This window comes from Rhyacophila brunnea, unplaced genomic scaffold, assembly GCF_057557595.1.
Source record: "Rhyacophila brunnea isolate RB1 unplaced genomic scaffold, BYU_Rbru_1.0 scaffold_9, whole genome shotgun sequence".
Classification (NCBI taxonomy): domain Eukaryota; kingdom Metazoa; phylum Arthropoda; class Insecta; order Trichoptera; family Rhyacophilidae; genus Rhyacophila; species Rhyacophila brunnea.
The window spans coordinates 28,466,094-28,485,953 of NW_028233361.1; the positions used below are offsets into that span (position 1 = coordinate 28,466,094).

The window sequence follows — 19,860 nt, forward strand, 5'->3', positions numbered from 1 at the left end:
AAAAAAAATGACATGAAAATTAATGAATTCTATTGTCTAATATTGAACAGCTCAGAGACTTATAAATGGTGTAATAAACACAACACGACAAGCCGTCATAAATTATTGTGTATGATCTTATTCAAAAGTGTCAAATTTCTGTGACATCAAATTAGAAATCTATAGGTACATTCTAGACGTTCTAGAAAAATTATTGTAATAGGATTTTTCTCATTGTCTGGCCAGACCAATCCGCCATGCAAAATATTATATAACAAATTTAAAATTCAATTGTACAGAAGGTGAACAGTTCTGTGTAACAATCAGAAAGGTGACATTGGCACTGGACCTACATCATACCTATGTCTAAAAGATTGAATGGATCTTGCGATAGACACAGTAAAGTGTACACGTTTCTTAGAGGCTGGTAAAATTCACATTGGTTTGTAGTACTGACGATCAATAATCTGCTCGTGCCACAATCTGTGTCTTTGTGGCACTATATGCATGTTTCGATGTCAGACAATTACTGTCCAACGTTCAAAAATATAGAAAAATTTTAGGGAACGTTGTTACTGACATGTATTTTTGATCATATCAAACGGAATTTATTATAGTACCTGTAACAGGTAAATCAAAAGTCACAAATCATTTATAATTCGTTAACCTACAACATTATATTGTCATTCAAAAGACATAATAATTTAAAGCGGTGATCGACATACTGAGATTAAAAGTTAGGTAAGCAATAATCAAAATAATGCATTTAAAGTGAATGACATTTTAAACACATATTATATATTATAATGTATATGTATACATAATAATATTAATACTAACCTCAGAATATTGAATTCTGACTATATGCACACGTTAAATAAATTGTTTAAAATCCTGTATAATGATATCACTTAATAATTAAGCCACTTATTCGTGTATATAAGTCAGATTTTCATTGGGTTCAGCTAACATTGGACTTGTACGTATATTAACTGTTAATATCAAGACGAATAGATGGGTACCCAGAATACCCAGATAAATAGTTGAGAATAAACGCCATTTCAAAACAAAATTATCCATTGAAATACGTGAGGAACATATGCGACTATATACTTAAATGAAAACATTCTTTGTTTTACAAATAACAAGTAAAAAATAACAATTTCCTAACAAACCTAACATAATAGTATAGTATAAAGTTCATGAATATCACATAATCATTGGTAAAATAGTGGTAAAAGTCACAAAGAGTGTACCAATACGTAAAAAACAGTATGTAACAGCAATTAAAAATTCTCACTTATAAGTAATGCTTTTATAAATACTTAGGATTTTTGTGCACCTTGTTTCTTACAGATGACCAGGGTAACTGAAAAAGAGGAAATCAATAAATAAATTTTTAAAATACTCGAGATATAAATATTTTTCATGTAAAATAATTTGAGTCACTTAATCGCCAAACACGCACCGAGTGATTTTGCAATAAACTTAGTTTTGAATGTGTGTATGTGCTATATTGATAGGTCTACCAGCCTATCGGGGTGCGAGTTTTATATTCCGCCCTGTTTCGTCGAAAAATCAAAATGAGTATTGGACTCGAGTCGCCAAAGCCGCTCTAGTATTAGCATATGTTTTAATCGCTATACAATTGTCACCACTTACTAGCATCAACATCATCGTAGATGCACAAAACAGTTTTTCGTGATTTACTCGAAACTCAAAAAAACTTCCAGAGCGGGTTAGCGACAAAGCAACTCATTTAAACTGTTAATTTCAACCAGATTTAGTCATAAACTAATACTAAGGCAAGTGAACGACACTCCTCTCCTCCCTAGTGGAAGAATAAAATTGATTGCTCTACCAACAAAAACAGTAGTTTCCACATTTATATCTTTATAACGCATAGAACAGTGGTTCTTAACCTTGTTGGAGGTACTGATCCCTTCTTAATTGGAAAAATAAAATATGATTTTTTTCAAATTCAAAACATAGGTATATATTTTACTGTTGCACAAAATGAACCGTGCATCAACATCACTGTGTTCAAAGAACAAAACCATTAAAACATGATTTTCACAGAAAAACAAAAACATAATAATGAATATTTACTGCAAATCAGTGTGACTTCTGCTGTTGCCTTTCAGAGACCAGTTCAGAAATGCGCGGCTTCACCTTGGCAAGTGCCACTCTCATGTCATTTTCGCAACAAAGTCTGTTCCTTTTCTTCGTTTTTATGTCCAGCATCCTTGAAAAGGATTGCTGGCAAAGATATGTTGTAACAAACGGTATGAAAATCTCCAGAGCTTTCTTAGCAATAACAGGGTACGTTACCATTTGTTGCCACCAAAACGGGTGTGTCATCACGAATCATATGAGTCAGGTGTGTGTCTTGACCTCCGCCAAACCCCTGAGACTGACTCACCAAACCCCTGGGGTTCGATCGAACCCAGGTTAAGAACCACTGGCATAGAACTTCTGTGTACTACTTACTGTGTATTTTCAAATGTTCTTATAAGTATAACATTTCTATTTCAAAATAATTTGCATTGATATATTATGGTAGTTTTTTTTTTTTTTTAATATTTCCATTTTTATAATGAAAAGAACCATTTTCCCAATAATTCGTAAGTGACACCACAATTGTAAATGGTGAAATACGCTGATTGGTCATTTTTATAACCGCTGTGTTTTTTCGGACTACTTTGGAAACATCCGCTTTCGTTACAAACTCGATATGTGTAGAGTTGCTAGATCTATCCAATTTCTCATCTAACTCATTATTCACCAAATTTGGAAACTTTTGTTTCTAGATCCCTCAATTGTAAGAATAAATTGAAAAGCACAGAACATAAGTAAAACGTACATCTTATAATTGATGAAATACGGTAAATCTTTGAGTAGTTAAACCTATCCTGACCCCAGAGTAATAATATAAAGAGAATGGTTATTGTTCGGCAAAATGAAGTTACGTTTCTTGCGTAGAACCTCAATTTTATTATTATTAACTTAACTATGAAACGTTATACCATCATTTTGCTTCTCCGTACGGCTATCAACACCACAACATAGTTAACCATATTTTCTACTAAATTAACTAAAAATTGTTACCACTAACTTTATATTTAACACAAAAACAATGAATTTCAGCAACAGATGCTCGCAGTTTTTAAATGAATGTAGACATTCAAATCAATATTTACCGGCGACGTTTACAAAAAATATTTAATTCAACTGTAGAAATTCTATCATCATACTCTAATGCATATTGCGGAGATATAAACGTGCTGAATGCTTTCTCACTCGCACTTATGGTTCGTTTTTGTCCAGGCCTTGATCCTGACAATGTCCTGGGAGTAGTGACCCAAGACTGAGGTCATTACGCATTTAAGTGTGCTGCGATTCAGTTTACCGAGTTTAATTCTTTAAAATGCTCATGTGAGAGGAACAGGGAGAGCGGTAGAAAAACCAGTACCTAAAAGGTAATGTATCACTAACAGGAATCACCATCAAGTATTATAATAGAAAAAGTTCATAAGACTTCCTCTAGTTATAGTCCAAACTTCTTGAATTAACATCAATGTTTTCTAATAAAATAAATGGCATGCCTACCTGGTTTAGATAAAGGTGTAAAGAAGAGGTGAATCGTGGAAATGATGAGCGTTGTTGATATGAGCAATGAGCCGTCCTTCCAAAAGGTGTCTGCCGTAGGCCTCAGCTTCCAAAGCATCTCTCGCCAAACCGACACCGCACAACCACCGAGTGAGGCACGAACCCCGGAACACTCCACGGTACGTTTTCATTCTCCATCTGTAGAACACAGAAAAATATGTCATTACATTGGCAACACTGATTGACATTATTGAACACAAACTAATGAAGATCATATTATTTTGTGAACCAGCTAATGGCTATTAAATTTCACTACTCATTAAATGCAGAGCCGACGCATGACGCTTTGGTGCCTTGGGCGATATGCAGGCTTCTAAAGTGAAGAATTTCCACCTGGTGATACACCCTTCGGTAGACCTCCCTGGCACTCCGCAGCAAATACATCATAAATCTCAAACCGCATCCCCTCTGGACATTAACATCACAAATACTCCCCAAATTCCATCAAGGAAATTTTATTCAAATAGATTTTATTTTTAATAGGGATTAATGTCCGGAAGGTTTTTGTCCTAAAACTATACCCAATGTGCATAAAACATGTATAAGTGAGAAATAAATCACTCTCCAAACCACTGAGCGTATTGTTATTGAATTCTGTATACCTTTCCTGGGGGACTATTTGCCATTCACAAAGCAGATGGAAATATATTGGCATGGATTGAGGCTGGATTCTTTTCTATGGATATTTCTATGTTATGTTATTGGCTACAAACACTCGGCTGCCATATTATATCAGTGAATGATTTCATTATAACAGAATCAATTAATACCTTGTGTCTTTTGCAATAGCCTCCTTGCACTTGTCTAAGTGATGCGTGATGAATTGTTCGCAGACATGTTTTGTTTCAAACGTCAGCTGATCTAGCGGAGTCAGCGTGAGGACATCAGCACCATACCTGAGGAAAATTGACGTATTTTAAAGGATATGAAATCACCACTATTTGAACTGTTCTTACTGGAGATAAGATTGGTATGCAATTAATAATTTTTCATTTGTTATTCTCATTATTCTTCAGATTCTATTCACAGCTATATCTCCATCTTTCAATAGGTCTGCCGGAAAGAACGATGGCTAGGTCTCCCATGCAGTACGATGTGTGGGAATCTAGTTTCGCCCATCACTTCAATTTTCTCTGTCTTCTTCCCTATCTGACCGCATCCTTAACTTTGTAAATTTCTTGGATCCAGTTAATTTTTAACGGGAACCCTGAAAGTTTTACCAGCAATGCATCCGAGTGTCCTCATTTCTAGACGACTTCGCAACATAGATTATGTTTTGACTGTCTGCTCTAGCCTTGATTCCATAATAAGTCATATTTAATTGACTTTAAGCACAGTTTTTATAAATTCGTCGTTTACTGTTGATTCTCATGTTTTTGGTTTTAAAAAAAATGTCTTGTATTCTGAGATCCTTGGACTTTCATTTTCCATTTAAATTCACTATTGAGATCTTGGTAACTGAGCAGATCTACCCTCAAGTATTTGAATTCCTTGACTTGCTCTACAGGTTTATGTTTAGTCACAAATTAATATCTTGCTTCCTCCCTTAAAAATATTAGGTGTCAATAGATAATGCCATATTGATTTTCTTTGTTGAGAGGTGGAACCTGTGCAGCACTCTTTGAGGACCGTTTTCTGATTCTGCTGTAATTATAGTGTCACTTGCATAGGTAGCATTTATCATAATTGTTAATAGATCCATTCCAATTCTATTGATCACTCCATCTATTGTGAAGAATACGGTAATTATATCTTCAGTATAACACAGTAAACACTATTACAAGAATAAGCCTTTTAAGATATTATGTCTATGGCCATTTTAAAGTTGGCAACACTGCTCCAAAGGATGTGATGCTCTTTTATTTCTTTATTCAAATCGTACACCTTCTTTTTGTTCATATTTCAATTGTTTTTTCTCCAGTCACAATTTGACAATTTTGATCAGTAATAAGCCTAAATAATGATGGTGTCAAGAATTTGAAATATACTACTTACCAGATACGTCTGGAGAACTTGGCAATGGGCAGTATCAGCTCCTGTGGGTCGATTCCAAATGTTGCCCAAAGTATTAAACTTTGACCGTAATTCAGAGTTATGTCCAAGAACTTCAGCTCCACATATATCCCAGTTGTCTCATCCAAAACTAGACTCCACGTTGTGTACGCCAGACCCTGGAGAAAATGTAATATTAAAGTAGTGTATCCAAAACTGACAACGTGCTAGCTCTTAGGATGGATGGATTGACAAGCGTATGATCCATTTGTTTCACCGTAAATAATGTAATAATACAGATTGTAGTGTCTCCTTTAGTTTTTAATAATTCCAATTTACAGCTAACAAAATGAGTTACAATAGTAATTTTTTTTTTTATTGTAGATGTATCGGTCTTTTTCCTGTAAACTCCCTTTTTATATCTTAGGCAGTGATTTCAAAAGTTTCCCTTTATAGCGCTACGCGGGGGCTTTCGAATACTTTCTCCTTCACTCGTTCGGACGTCACACACAGCGCGCAGTAAACATTATCACACACGCGGCAGAGAAGGGGTCGCCTATTTAACTATAAGACGATGTTTGACCTTCAGTATTCAATTAGAATTGAGTTGAGCTTGACTTCGTCAAGAGATCTAATTCACCTAGCTCACTACAGTAGTCTTGCTTGCACTCTGAAAACAGATAAATACGGTTAGCCGTAAGCCTTATCAGAGTCAAGTGAGCTATTCGATTGAACTAGGTAGGTACATGGTCTGACTACACCATAGTTTTAGCATTGTAAATTACCCCGAAACTATACCCGCGTATCATTTATTGTACTGTTAAGAGTTAAAAGATAAATACCATTGTATATTCTATTCTATACACAAGACTACTATCGGCCGCTATTGGCGGTTAACAAGGGTAGTTTATCATATGTTTGTATCGAAGTATTATAATTGTTACAATAAGTTAGCCGTCTAAACCTAAACAGTCAAAACTGTCTATCTCGCTCTAAAATTTAGCACAGCCAAGAGAGGTGCTGTTAAAACATAGTACTTATTGTAACAATTACAACTAAGTTATTGTAATTGTTACAATAATTCGATACAAAAATATGAAAAACTACCCTCGATAGCTGCCGATAGCAGTCTTGTATGAATTGAATTGTTATGAAGTGAATAGTTGGTCATATATACTTAGATCAACCCACGACTTATAAAATACGCAATATGTAAGGAATGAAGAGAAGAATTCCTCCTTATACCGCCAGATTTTAAGTCTTTTGATCTAATAATTGAAAACATTCATTTCATGTGAAATCGTTTTTTTTTCTCATGTCAATGATATGAGAGCTCTAGAAACAAAAATGGCAATTAATAAAAATGGCTCATTTCTCTCTTACGTGTATAGTTTCTAAAAAAAAGTATTATAGAATGATAAATATTATTAATATACAAACATTAAAAATATTTAGATTGCTTTTTTGACTTTCAGCAGGCTTATTCTAACATATCACTTAACCCTTCACTGCATGATTTTTTTTTTTGAAAATTTTTATTTTTTCTCGGTGTCAAAATGCCTTGTGAATGAAGGACAAATATTTTTTTTTTTTTTTTAAATTACATTAAATTCTGTAAGTTACAGCGTGGTGTCGCAAATTTACGACATTAGGAAATCTTACATTTCAGTATGACAAAATACTAAACCAAATAATAACAATCATAAAAAACTAATGTACACACCTTATTTGATGTGTAGATATTTTTATTCGACCAATTTCAATCTTCTGTACATTTTTTTTTTGTTTACAAATGCGGATTTTCGCATACATACGAATTCGTCAACTGTCAAAGCAGAAATGCAGAGACTATAATGCAGAAATGCTTTATTTCTTGAAATGTCCAAACAAAATCGGTAAAGTAGAATGTTTATGGTAAAACAGTTTTCTAGGCATCGAAAAAGGATATTATTTGATAATTTACACAGATGGCATTGGCTATATCGAAATTGTTTGAAATGTCGCAAATTTGCGACACTATGCAGTAAAGGGTTAACATCGAAAAAGAGCTAATTGTGATAAATATATCACATTCATCACTTCACGTATTCTAGTGGTTTTGAAATTATGTAAAAAAGTTAACCGACAGAACTGTCAGAAGGTGATATCTTTTAACTGCACCTCTGTTGGGCGTGCTAACGTGAGAACGAGACAGAGTACGTAAATTTTACATATTGAGAATTGAGATGCAAGATGTTTCGAAAAATAATTACACGACAAAATTTTAGGTTATGTTGACGCGCAAATTTGAATTTCGTACATTTCGACGTTCGGGAACCAAACGATATGACATGATTAATAAAATTGTAGGTTATGTTAATATGTCGGACGTGTCAATACAAAATTCTTGTGTTCGGCGCATTACCGATTAGATGGCGCTGGTTTGGCTTTATCCACTTCGACGGCCCCAGGAAAAACCATGATAAGTCTAAAATCATAAATGTTCAAGAGAGCGAAAAAACTAAAATATTTACGCTATTAAATTCATCATATAAAATGAGTAAGTTTTTTCTTATCTTATTTAAGTAAATCAGATAGACCATTTTATGGTCTATATTCCTATCAAAATTTAATGGTGATTAATTAATTAACAGCTGAGATAATGTCCAAAAATCGTTTTTATTTGGAATAATATTACGCACTTTATATTTCGACTCGATTCAACATGCTTTTGCGCGGACGAAATAGATTACTGACTCCGCATAACACATTCATATTCTGAGATAGAAACCTTATTTTACGTCGCATTTTTCTTACTCTATACGATTTTATTAATTACAACTATAGTTATAACGCTCTTTTACGGAAAAATTTACATTGCGCAATATTTAACTCGAAATAGTACAGCGTGTCTATAAAATCTTAACAAGGGATATAGGGACATATTGATATATATATATTGTTATACGGAGTTTTTATAATTTAAATGTATTTAAGTATGACTTTTTATGTTTTTTTGCAAATTATTATTGATATTTTTATAAATAATCAGAATATGTACATTACGAAATAATAAACATTCAGGAAAAATGTTTATAATGGAATAATAAAGAAGTTATGAAGAAATTAGTACATAACACTACTTACTACACCATCAATAAAATATCTATTTTTATACCTACTTCGTAACAAATTTTTCATTAAAAATATAGAATAGATAGAAAAAACAATATAATATTAATGGTCATGTATATCGCTAGAACAATTTGAATTTAATTAATATTCAGTACAATTATCGAAACCAGAGAGATAATATATTTCATTAAATAAATCATTGTAAGTTCGTTAATAGTTTACATAAAGGATATACTGAGTGAATTAAATTAGTAAATATCACTTTAGAACACACATAATTATTATTGTTCAATACAAAAATACAAAAATATTAAATAACTAGTGGAATATAATATTATACCTAACAATTTGGCACAAATGTACCTACCAAAGCATCGAAATGTTGGAAAAAATATATTTAAGTAGGTTTATTAGTTTCAAAAATTTTAATACTAATAAACCTTAGGAAAGTGTTATTTATAACCTAATAATTATTATTTAAAGACAGCTGAATTCACTTTCGTTATCAAATGAGATCGCATTATTAAAATGTTCAGCAGAAGTTAAATTCATATAAAATTTATACTAGGCTTGTATTACATACACATTCTATAATCACGATTAGGTAATTACCTATCTAAAATAACATTGATACAACATTATGTAGTTCTTATGTAACAAGAGTGATAAGTGATAACCTTTTCAGTACCTACCTTCTATTCTCTTTTTTCAATTCAATTTTTGCAACATAATATCTTTCTGTAGGTAATTGATCTTGTAAAATTGTAATTATAAGCTTATAAATATTTATCCAGTGATCATATTAACTATCGTTGTGTTTTTCTAATGTTTATTGTTGATATGAGTTTAATTACCGATTAGTAAACATAGATGGATTATATTTAATTGTCAACATAAATCATGAAACATCAGTATAAGTACGTCTTAATTGAACTCAGTTATGTTAATTAATACGAGGTGTCATGATTGCATTAATATAATTGGAAAGTTAAAATAAGTATGTACCTCCCCAACATTGTAATATTTAGTTTAAAATTTAAATAATCGTGGTACGAATCTGCATTTTTCTAAACGGTTGGCTTTCAAGTAGTATTTTCTTTAAATGATTTCTTTATCTAATCCAATCGATTACGTAGAGTTTTTTTATTTATCAACAAAACATCGTTTAATATCCGTTGTCATTCATATCACTTTATTGAACTTATTTTGATCGATCTAAAAATTGTATAACTCCGACCGATTTAACTTAGATAAAATAATAATTACTATTTTTGCTAGTTTTCATATTTTAAAACAATCATATTCAATAAATTAATACGAGGTATGTATATATGAGAGTTGGTACTAGATTTTTCAAAACCAATTGATATTTTGTTATATATTTTACCTACCGGGGATACCACATGTTAATCCCATCTCATACATATTATTTACCTAGATTCTAGACAACAATAAATGATTCATAAACTGACTATTATATTACACGTTTTTCGGTAAAATTCTATTGAAAATAATAGATAAAATAAGTTTTCAAAAAACCCGGTTAATCTTTTCTTTTAGGTGACCGACATGTAATAATAATTTATAATCCACAGAGCTCGTTTTCGAGAAATATTCAATGTACAAAGTAACAATAATATATACCCTTTTATATTATTGCAAACATAAAATTAACACGTCGGACGTATTTAAGTTTTACAATGAGCTTAAGTTGGTCCCAATGTGTACAAATCAATTAGTAAGCCTTTCGGAAATTCTCACCATTTGTAATAATAAAAATGATTTTTTTTCACTTTCTTAAGTCATAAATATTATTCCGTAATTAGTAAAAATTTTACTAAAAGAATAATAAAATAAACTCTCTTGTATTTGCTAGCTAGATAAGTCCTTTCTTTTAAATAATAAAATATTTTGTAATTTAAACATGAAAATACTGCATGGTTGTTATTATCTATCTACAAGACTAATTTAATAAAAATGTGTCATGCTGTACCGAAAATAAAATAATGTTTTGAAGTTAAAACATAAGATTTTAGGTATAAACATCGGCCTATAGCATCGTGGGTTCCGAGTTCGAATCATGGGTTTTAAAAATAGATACATATTGTTTTTCAATTTGTGCTTGGAGTATGTACCTCAGTGGCGAAGGGTGGAGGTAGGCTGTTATAATCTGACATAAATAGTGCACATTAAACTTTATTAGTCATGCGTATTTGTTTTTATTAAACTGAGACTACAATGTACAGATGGTATTAATTAGTTTTTAAAAATCAATTCAATCCTGTCTAAACCAAATCATAATAGTTTTTGTATATTTTGGGCGATCTGACAAAATTGTGCAAATTGTTTCATTCATACTTATTTGTTTTCGTTGAATTAGAAATACATATTACACATATTGTTATTGAATATTTTTAGATTCATTAAGCCCTGCCTAAATCAAACTATAATAGATAATAAATATTATTCTATCTATAAAATATCTAAAATTATGTATGATTTAATGACATAATTTTAGATATTTTATAGATATACAAATATTTTTTGACTATTATCTATTATGGTTTGGTTTCGCAGGGTTTAATTGAATTTTAAAAACTAACCAACACCATTTGTAAAGTGTAGTCTTAGTTAAATGGAAATAAATATATATGACTGACAAAGTTTAGTGTGCACTATTTATGGCCGATTTTAATAGTCTACCTCCACCCTTCGCCACTAATATACCTAATAGGTTTAGCAAGTGGCTGACATCCATTTCTCGAAAGAACAAAACCTGTTTATATAAACCTCCAATCTGCGGGGGATATTTTAAGTGGGTACGTTTTTAATTGCAAAAAAAAATGTTTTCTAGTGATAGGTAATAATATTTAATTAAAATATGTCGTTTTCTGCTGGGTATTTATTTAAATTAAGTTTATTTATAATTTACATACTTTTTTTACTCATCTAAATAATTTAAACAGTGCATTATTATAATGATATATCCATATCGTTTTCTATTGGCTATTTGTTTAATATCAAATAATATAACAATTTCAAACTTAAACATTACCTACAACATTGTTTTTTGGGTATCTAAGTAGAAGAGTAATTAACCGAAAATAGTCGAAGAAAGCTTGTGGAGGTCTTTATTTTGCGGTGGATTGAAATTGGCTGATGAATCAAAATTAATATTTAAACATTATTACTGTGTCCTAGTATAGTAAAAGTACCTACCTATATTAGTACAAAATAATTCTTTTCTATTTTGTTTGTTTTATATTCAATAATATAATATTTTGATAATAAAACACTAGTACTAGTGACTAGTGAGTAGCTTTTTAACTAAAACTGCATTTACCTACTGCAAATTCCAATATTTTCCGAAGATAAACCAATATATTTTTCAAAACTAATGTGATACGTCAATATAAACCATGCCGTATATTAGGATCTCCGTTAAAGACTGTTATAGCAAGTATAACAACCTTCTTACTCGTAAAATAAAACGCAGTACACTTTTTTTATTGATATATGACTATACTCCTCGGATATTTATGTGAACACAAATTTGGTCGATGCGATATGTAGATATAGAGCACCATTGTCGAAAACCTAACTTTGTCAATTTTTATGCTAGAGACCTGAAATTTTTACAGGACATGCACAAAAAATATGATATTATAAAAAGCTAATAAAACTTAAAACGCTATTTTCAGACTTATCATGGTTTTTCTAGGGCACGTCGACTTGTGTTCGACCTTATCCGCTTGGGTTCAGCCGCACGAATTTGACCGACATGTTTACCAAGAATTAAAGATAGCCACCGCTAACTGTTTAATCACGTTTAGTGTAAAGAATTCCTAACGTGCCAATTTTGACCAACGATAATAATGGAAACGTGCTAAAGTGATAGCTGTTAAGAATAGACCTACAGGTATATACATATTTCTGGCAGATTTTTTATCATAAATAGCAGCAAATAATAATAAAAAATTATTGATTTTAATAATGTCAAAATATGAATATCATAGAATGAATTAAATCCATCCTACAATGAAGGCATCTACTAACTGATTTTCAGAAGACTAGTGTTTCACACATCCTTGTGTAAATAATAATTTTACTTTTCAATCACGTTAGAGCACCAGTCATTTTGAAGTATAACTTTCAACATACCAGAAACATGGATGCCGCATACGCGATGATGAGTACGGTATGCCTCATTAGTTGACCACCTCGTCCGGCTGATTGTTCGGGTGGTGCCAAGCCTAAGGCAACGGCTGCCCGTTCAACACCTTCGATGTAAGGACACGTTTCTGTCGAATTGGGCGCACAAGGTGTACCAACACCTCCAGGACAAATACAATCACTGCAACAAAAAAAAATGACAACATTTTTTTAAAAATTATATACGTGTAAGTAATAATATAATTTTTGATATTTAATAGTTCAAAAATATGTAATTGTTATACAGTTACTAGAACCATAAGTGGGTCTATTCTATACTTATCGAACACTAAAGTAATAAATAGTATCAAACTTAGGGTAGGTTTGTATCAAAATATTAGCACTTATTGCAACTAGACCCAAATAGACCCAAAGGTGTGATATTTAAAAAGTAATGAATTGGAAATGAAAATACAGATATAAATAATAGCTTAATAATATTGTAATGTATTGACCAATGTTGATTTTGACACATCTGCTATATGTGTTACACCGAATGTGCGAAATTGACTATTACATGAAATGGGAAAAATTTTGGCTAATTCATGTAATAGTCAAGCCTGTTGCCTTATTCATGAATTAGGTAAATTTTCTGCTGAGTACATGAATTCGCCAGGGTATGGAATTCTTGAACTGTCAACATGACAGAAGAAAAAGTAAATTTAATACGGATGGTTTTATTAGTTATAATTGGACATAATATAATATTATTATTATTAGGTTAGGTTAGGTTAGGTTTTGTAATTCTGAATTAAATTATTCAACTGAATGTCCGTTTTGAGGTTAGCTATCAAGCAGTGGCGATTCTCCCTTGAGAGCGTTGGAGCGGTGCACACCCACCCACTCAATTTATGCGAAAAGACTTTTTTTAAATGAGTATTTAATTTATATTTGATTAATTAAAAGTGTTCTGATCTATTACCGTAGTCATTAATTCATATACAAAAACAAATTCTAATATGTGTTTTTAACCGGCTATTTTAAATAATAATATTATATGTTGATGTGAGCGATATTCGCCATCGCTCGACCAAAGCGCCCAGTAATCTAATTTCGATTTCTTTGCAATGAGAAAGAGCGTCGTCTGGCGCGTGGAACAGCAATACGTAAATATTTTTTCTACGTGCTCGGGAGCGACAGTTCAAGTCGCTCTCGGCCCGAACGCAGATTCATCGGTTTTAAAACAATACAGCCCGTATCACACGTACAATTATTGTATGACAATTTTTATTCAATATTATTATAAAAATAAATTCTTTTCACAGTACGCATTTAAATTTCTGCACATGTTGACAACATTTCTCAAATTTAGGCGAAGTACAATTTAAAAATAAACTTCAAGTTTTTTTTCAGTTTGATAACTAAATTCACAATGTTTATCAATTATGATATCTCTTCAAACTAGCTCTGTAATACGTCTGACTTTTGAGATAAAAATAAACTCAAAAATGAATTGTCACATTTACGGAAACGGTTTTACTATTAAATTTAATTTTTACTATTCCGATGACATCAGTGGAAAGCGAAAGATGTTTTTTCACACTCAAACGGATCAAGTGTTTTAGTAGAAACACCATCGCGCAATCAAGATTGAACGCATTATGTATGCTCAGTATCGAAAAAAGAATGATACAAGAGATTCCTGACTTCAACAAACGCGTAATTGAAAAATTTGTGTCGATGAAAAACAGAAGAATGGATTTCTCATACAAATGAACAATAAATCCCGGTCACTGCCAGATACGAGATATTTCGGTACTACTAATAATTCGATCAAAACAAAATAGTTTGTGTTAAAGTTTAAAATCCATTTTTTTTCAAGAAAAACTGTTTTTAGAGGTACAACAAATAATAAATAGTGAGTTATTTATTATTTCTTTTAAATGTACTAAATTAAAAAAACCAATAGTTTTTTTTTTGATTTTTTGGTGAAGTTTTGATGAAGGCAAATGCCTTTTTACGGCAGTCAAAAGGTGAAAAAAGTGAACTCCCAGTAAAATAACTCACCGGTCGACACTGCTATCAAGTGTCAACAAACTATCACAAACATTCAATCGACCATTGCGTTTGATACCCAAGAACGAATCAAATCGCGAAAATACTTTTCAATAAAATTCTTCCGTTATCATATAATAGTTCTAGATTTTTTTTGCGCATAGTAAATGGATATGAACGTCATTGTAGTTATTGATTGGTATATTTTTATATTATAATCAATGACATTTGACACATTTGTTTAGTTTGATTAGTTGCAAAAAACACCACCGGAGCGCGATCATCTATTTTGACCATAGATAATAATATACCTATGTACATTTTGACCAATGCATGAGCATTTGATACATTTAGTTTAGTTGCAAAAAATACCACCGTAGCGCTACTATCTAATTTGTCCAATACATGAACTAGGCAGAAAAATTACTGCCGAATTCACGCACTCTCCAGATATTTTGTCTAATTCATGAATAAGGCAACAGGCTTGCATTTTTCATGATTTAGGCAAAATTTTGCCCATTTCATGTAATATTCAATTTCGCACATTCGGCGTAACATATGCACTTTAGACAGTTCAGAGATAATGATCATGACATACTATTTAAATCAAGGTTGTCTGCAGTCAGCTAAATTGCGATTTTGATGGTGGTTTTTAATATGAAATAATTATCATTTTCTACAAACAGTTTATCATTTTGCATTATAAGCAATAACTAGCACACTATGATCAAAATTCACAAATTCGTGCCGCAGCATGAATATAATGGGCTTTGATTCCAACTGTCTGACATGAAGATCTAGGCAATAACCGGAAGTCGCTGGAGTCGAAGATTGATTAACTAAATAGGAGGGGCTTGTTAGTTCACAGTTTTAACACCTGGACAACTCGTCGATAACCGGAAGTCGTTGCAGTCGAAGTGCGGTTAAAACAGGAGGGGCTTATTAGTTCAAAGTTTTAACACGTTGACTTGTTCGATAGTACTAAAGTTTTTTTAAACTCTTGAATTAACTACCCTGCGTACCACTTTCAAGCCTCGTGCTTCACCTACACACAAGCGGTAGAACACTTGTAGCTAACCACCGGTAGTTATGCTCACCCACAAGCCATTGCAATGTGTCAGATCAACTAGCTGCCATAGTGGGTGAGGACACCTACTCGTGTAAACACATATTGAAAAAACAACATGTGTATTTGCCAGATGTGCGCACTTACATCATTGTGGGGGAAGACTATCTATCATTCACAGAACTATAAAGGAAATGCAGTATATTTTACTAAATTTAAATATTTATAGAATGATATTATGGTTTTAAGAATAGTTTTGATAAAATTGTATACCTTTTCTTATTAGTCGATATTAGGTCTTCAATGTCGATATTTCTCGAAGGTCCAGGACCTACAAGGCCGGCATTATCACAGGTCGTAGTGCTAGCTCCGCAGCACCCACTAGTCGGTGAAGAAGGTGCTTTTATTGTGCCGTAGCAACCTCCTGCAATAAATTTCAACACGGCTTATCTTCAAAAGATAGAATACAGGAAAAAGAAAGAAAGAATAGAAAACAATTACTGATGCATATAGAGGACGATTCATCGTTCACATGAGATCTTTAGAACTTCTACTATCTCCTTAATATTGGCGATTCTACAAAACCATGACATTGTTGATGTTTACTGGAATTACTGCAGGCTGATAGCCTTTCACTATGAGGATCATTTTCAACATCGTGCCATCTTGGTTACCTACCTTTTAATTATTACGGAGTAGGCTCCAACAATGTTTCAAACATCTCTATTTTGATTTGTTTTGGTGACACATAATTTAGACAGCAGCTGTCAAAAGTGAACAAAAACTTCGAGTGAAGTCAGATGTTGCCAGTAACAATGTAAATATTCAATTTTTCCGTAAAAATAATAAATTGCATTCCGCTAGTAGGTACTTTTGTTGACGAGTCTGCAGATTGCTCATACACTAAAAAGTAAATATTCTTGAATGGTTGGGCCAATTATGGTGGCCCTCATTCCTTTTTCCCACCTACCTCAAATCCCTAGATATTGTCACAAGGTGACCAGCAGTTACGGGTCATGAGTTGACTGTGATTGTAAAACAAGCAGTTACATTTAGTTACTTCAAGACAGCGGACGCGGCTAGTCTTGTTTTAGCTAAGACTGTATCGCGTCATTATCTGATACGATACGACCGAAGCCACATTAACCACCGTTCGTTGCGCTAAATCTGATATGGTTTGAGCGAACGTCGCGTCTATCATCCATCTTGAACTTGTCATCATCATTTATTCCAAAACACAAGTGAAACCGTGAGAGTGACATTTCGAACTGTCTGTTTTAAGTGCGTGAACAACGAACCAGCTCCAGCGCGCCAGTCCTCTCAACGTCAAATGTTAAGTGCCTGGATTGAAACACTGTTTGAAGCTCCTCACCTAGATCCGTAATCCACAAGGATTTTCAAATTACAGTCCACTGAAAAGTGCAAAATCGAAAAAAACAATGATGAAACAATGAATTATTTCTGTCGCTGTAGCCGATCTTTCCTCACTCTTCAGCGCTGCACATGTTTGCACAGGTTGCAGATGCTTGCACATGGCGGGAATATGAGATGTGGCCATGGACCAACGGTGATGGCATGACTTGTGCTTGCCCTATATCAACGCTGCCAACGCTGATGAATAACAGGGTGCAGAAGTAGTAGTACTAATACTATATATTATTATATTATGACTATAGGTGTATAAATCAAATTTTACCATTTATACTGCCCGTTAGAGCGGCAGTTTGTGACAATTCTTCTTGGTTTTCAATCAAGCTAGTCGTCTCATTCCCGCACGGAGTAGTGATAACATCTTCATTAGGCCCCGACACTTCGGCAGAAAGAGACAGATACCGTGCATTGCGCTTACGATAACGAACATACAACACAAGACTGGCAATCGATACTGAAAAATTAAAGAGACATCGCATACTAAGTTTTATAAATAAATTTATTAATTCTTGAAATAGTCAGATCGCGACATTGTGTATAGCAGGGATGGTGAACCTTTTTATGTACACGTGCCAAAAGTCCCCAAATATTATATTTTGACTGTCTGACGTGCCAAGCAGTTTTTCGGGTAGTTCGAGCGGGAAAAAAAAATAAAAAATAGTTAAAAGAATTCTATTAAAAAAGTTCAAAAATTATAAGCAATCGAGTTCTTGAGTAGGTATTATTACTATAATACCTACTTAGTTTGGTTCATTACGCACAAATTGACGCCAAAATTTCTCAGATCCTCTCTCTACAGTGGTCTCAAGCATTATAAAATGATTGTAAATCGATCAAAATCAGAGTTTCACGACACGGCTTACCCCGCCGCCTGATGAGGTCAGTGCTATAATATTATTATGTGTGACGCATAAAACCTAAGGATCCATCTATGCAATTTAAATTAAATATAATGCTTATTCTTCAAGATTATTAGCTGCCTGTTATTTTTTATACAATGCGATCTGTCATTTATGAATGAAGTTCGTCATTTCAGTTTGCGTATCGATCAATAAATATTAATGGTAAAAATATTATTAAAAACCGGAGAAAATACGCATTTTTAATATTATATAATATATTATATATAGGTATTTGTAAAACTTTTTGTAAAAAAATAACTTTTAAATTATACCTATATCTATTTTTTTCTCTCTTCAACACAAAATATTCGCGTGCCATGCAAAATCATCTGGCGTGCCATAGGTTTGCCATCCCTGGTGTATAGGGTACAAATTATTGTTTTATTGTGATGTAGGATACAATGGATAATTCAACTTACCAAGGAGACATGAGGAGAGGACAATAACGGCCAAAGTGTTAACAGATTTTCCAGTTTTTAAGCTGCCAGAAGGTCCTTTGATAATGACTAACAACACAGTGATTACGGCCGGTATTCCCCAACCAGCGGCACAAAGCCACGGGAAAAGAGTCAGAACAAAGCATGGACCGCGACTCTGAATTGGAAATAATAACAATCCCATTTATCACCAAAAATAATAGTATCATTGGTAACAATTTAAGATACAAAAAAACATAAAATAATTCAATTCGCATCAATTTATAAAATTAATACTATCAACTGAATGTACTCGATGGAAAATTTATTTTAAAGTTTATTGAAACATTGTCGGATCAGCTATAGGAATCTAGATTACATTTTAATTGCATTGCGTTTTTTTCTCTTGCAGTTGCAGTTCCGACATAGCATTGTTTATCAGTGGCGAAGGGTGGAGGTAGGCTGTTAAGATTCGCTATAAATAGTGCACACTAAACTTTTTTAGTCATATGTATTTGTTTTTATTGAACTAAGACTACAATTTACAGATGGTGTTACTTAGTTTTTAAAAATCAATTAAACCCTGCCTAAACGAAACCATAATAGTTTTGGTCTAATTTGGGCAATACGATAAAATTGTGCACACTTTTTCATTCATAGTTATTTGTTTTCGTTGGATTAAAAATACATATTACACATATTGTTGGTTAATTTTTTTAATTCATTAAGCCCTGCCTAAACCAAACTATAATAAATAAAAAATATTATTCTATTTATAAAATATTCAAAGTTATATATGATTTAATTGCATATTTTTAGATATTTTATAGATAGACATGTATTTTTTGACTATTATCTATTATGGCTTGGTTTCTCAGAGTTTAATTGAATTTTAAAAACTAACCAACACTATCTGTAAATTGTAGTCTTATATCAATGAAAACAAATATGTATGTCTGAAAAAGTTTAATGTGCACTGTTTATGGCGGATCTTAACAGCCTACCTCCACCCTTCGCCACTGTTGTTTATCATTGCTATTCTCTTATTGATGATGACATCCTCGTATCCATCTTTATAAGAGAT

The 19,860-nt window shown here is 32.5% G+C and overlaps 1 protein-coding gene across 2 annotated transcripts in view; it reads right to left on the bottom strand.

Annotated features, from left to right (window-relative positions):
* Positions 1-573: 573 nt before the first annotated feature.
* The window catches only part of anchor (integral membrane protein GPR155 homolog anchor), a 33,839-nt gene continuing 14,552 nt past the window's right edge, over positions 574-19,860 (bottom strand). Inside the window, exons 9-16 of one of the 2 annotated variants that reach the window (XM_085959362.1) lie at positions 18,780-18,954; positions 17,724-17,912; positions 16,301-16,451; positions 12,916-13,108; positions 5,644-5,819; positions 4,419-4,544; positions 3,589-3,786; positions 574-1,348 (exon numbers count right to left, since the gene is read on the bottom strand). In XM_085959362.1, coding sequence (XP_085815488.1) covers positions 3,594-3,786; positions 4,419-4,544; positions 5,644-5,819; positions 12,916-13,108; positions 16,301-16,451; positions 17,724-17,912; positions 18,780-18,954 — 1,203 coding nt within the window. In that variant the 3' untranslated portion in view covers positions 574-1,348; positions 3,589-3,593. Of the gene's footprint in view, positions 1,349-2,557; positions 3,787-4,418; positions 4,545-5,643; positions 5,820-12,915; positions 13,109-16,300; positions 16,452-17,723; positions 17,913-18,779; positions 18,955-19,860 lie in introns of those variants that run through there. The other variant, XM_085959363.1, reaches the window with a different exon arrangement.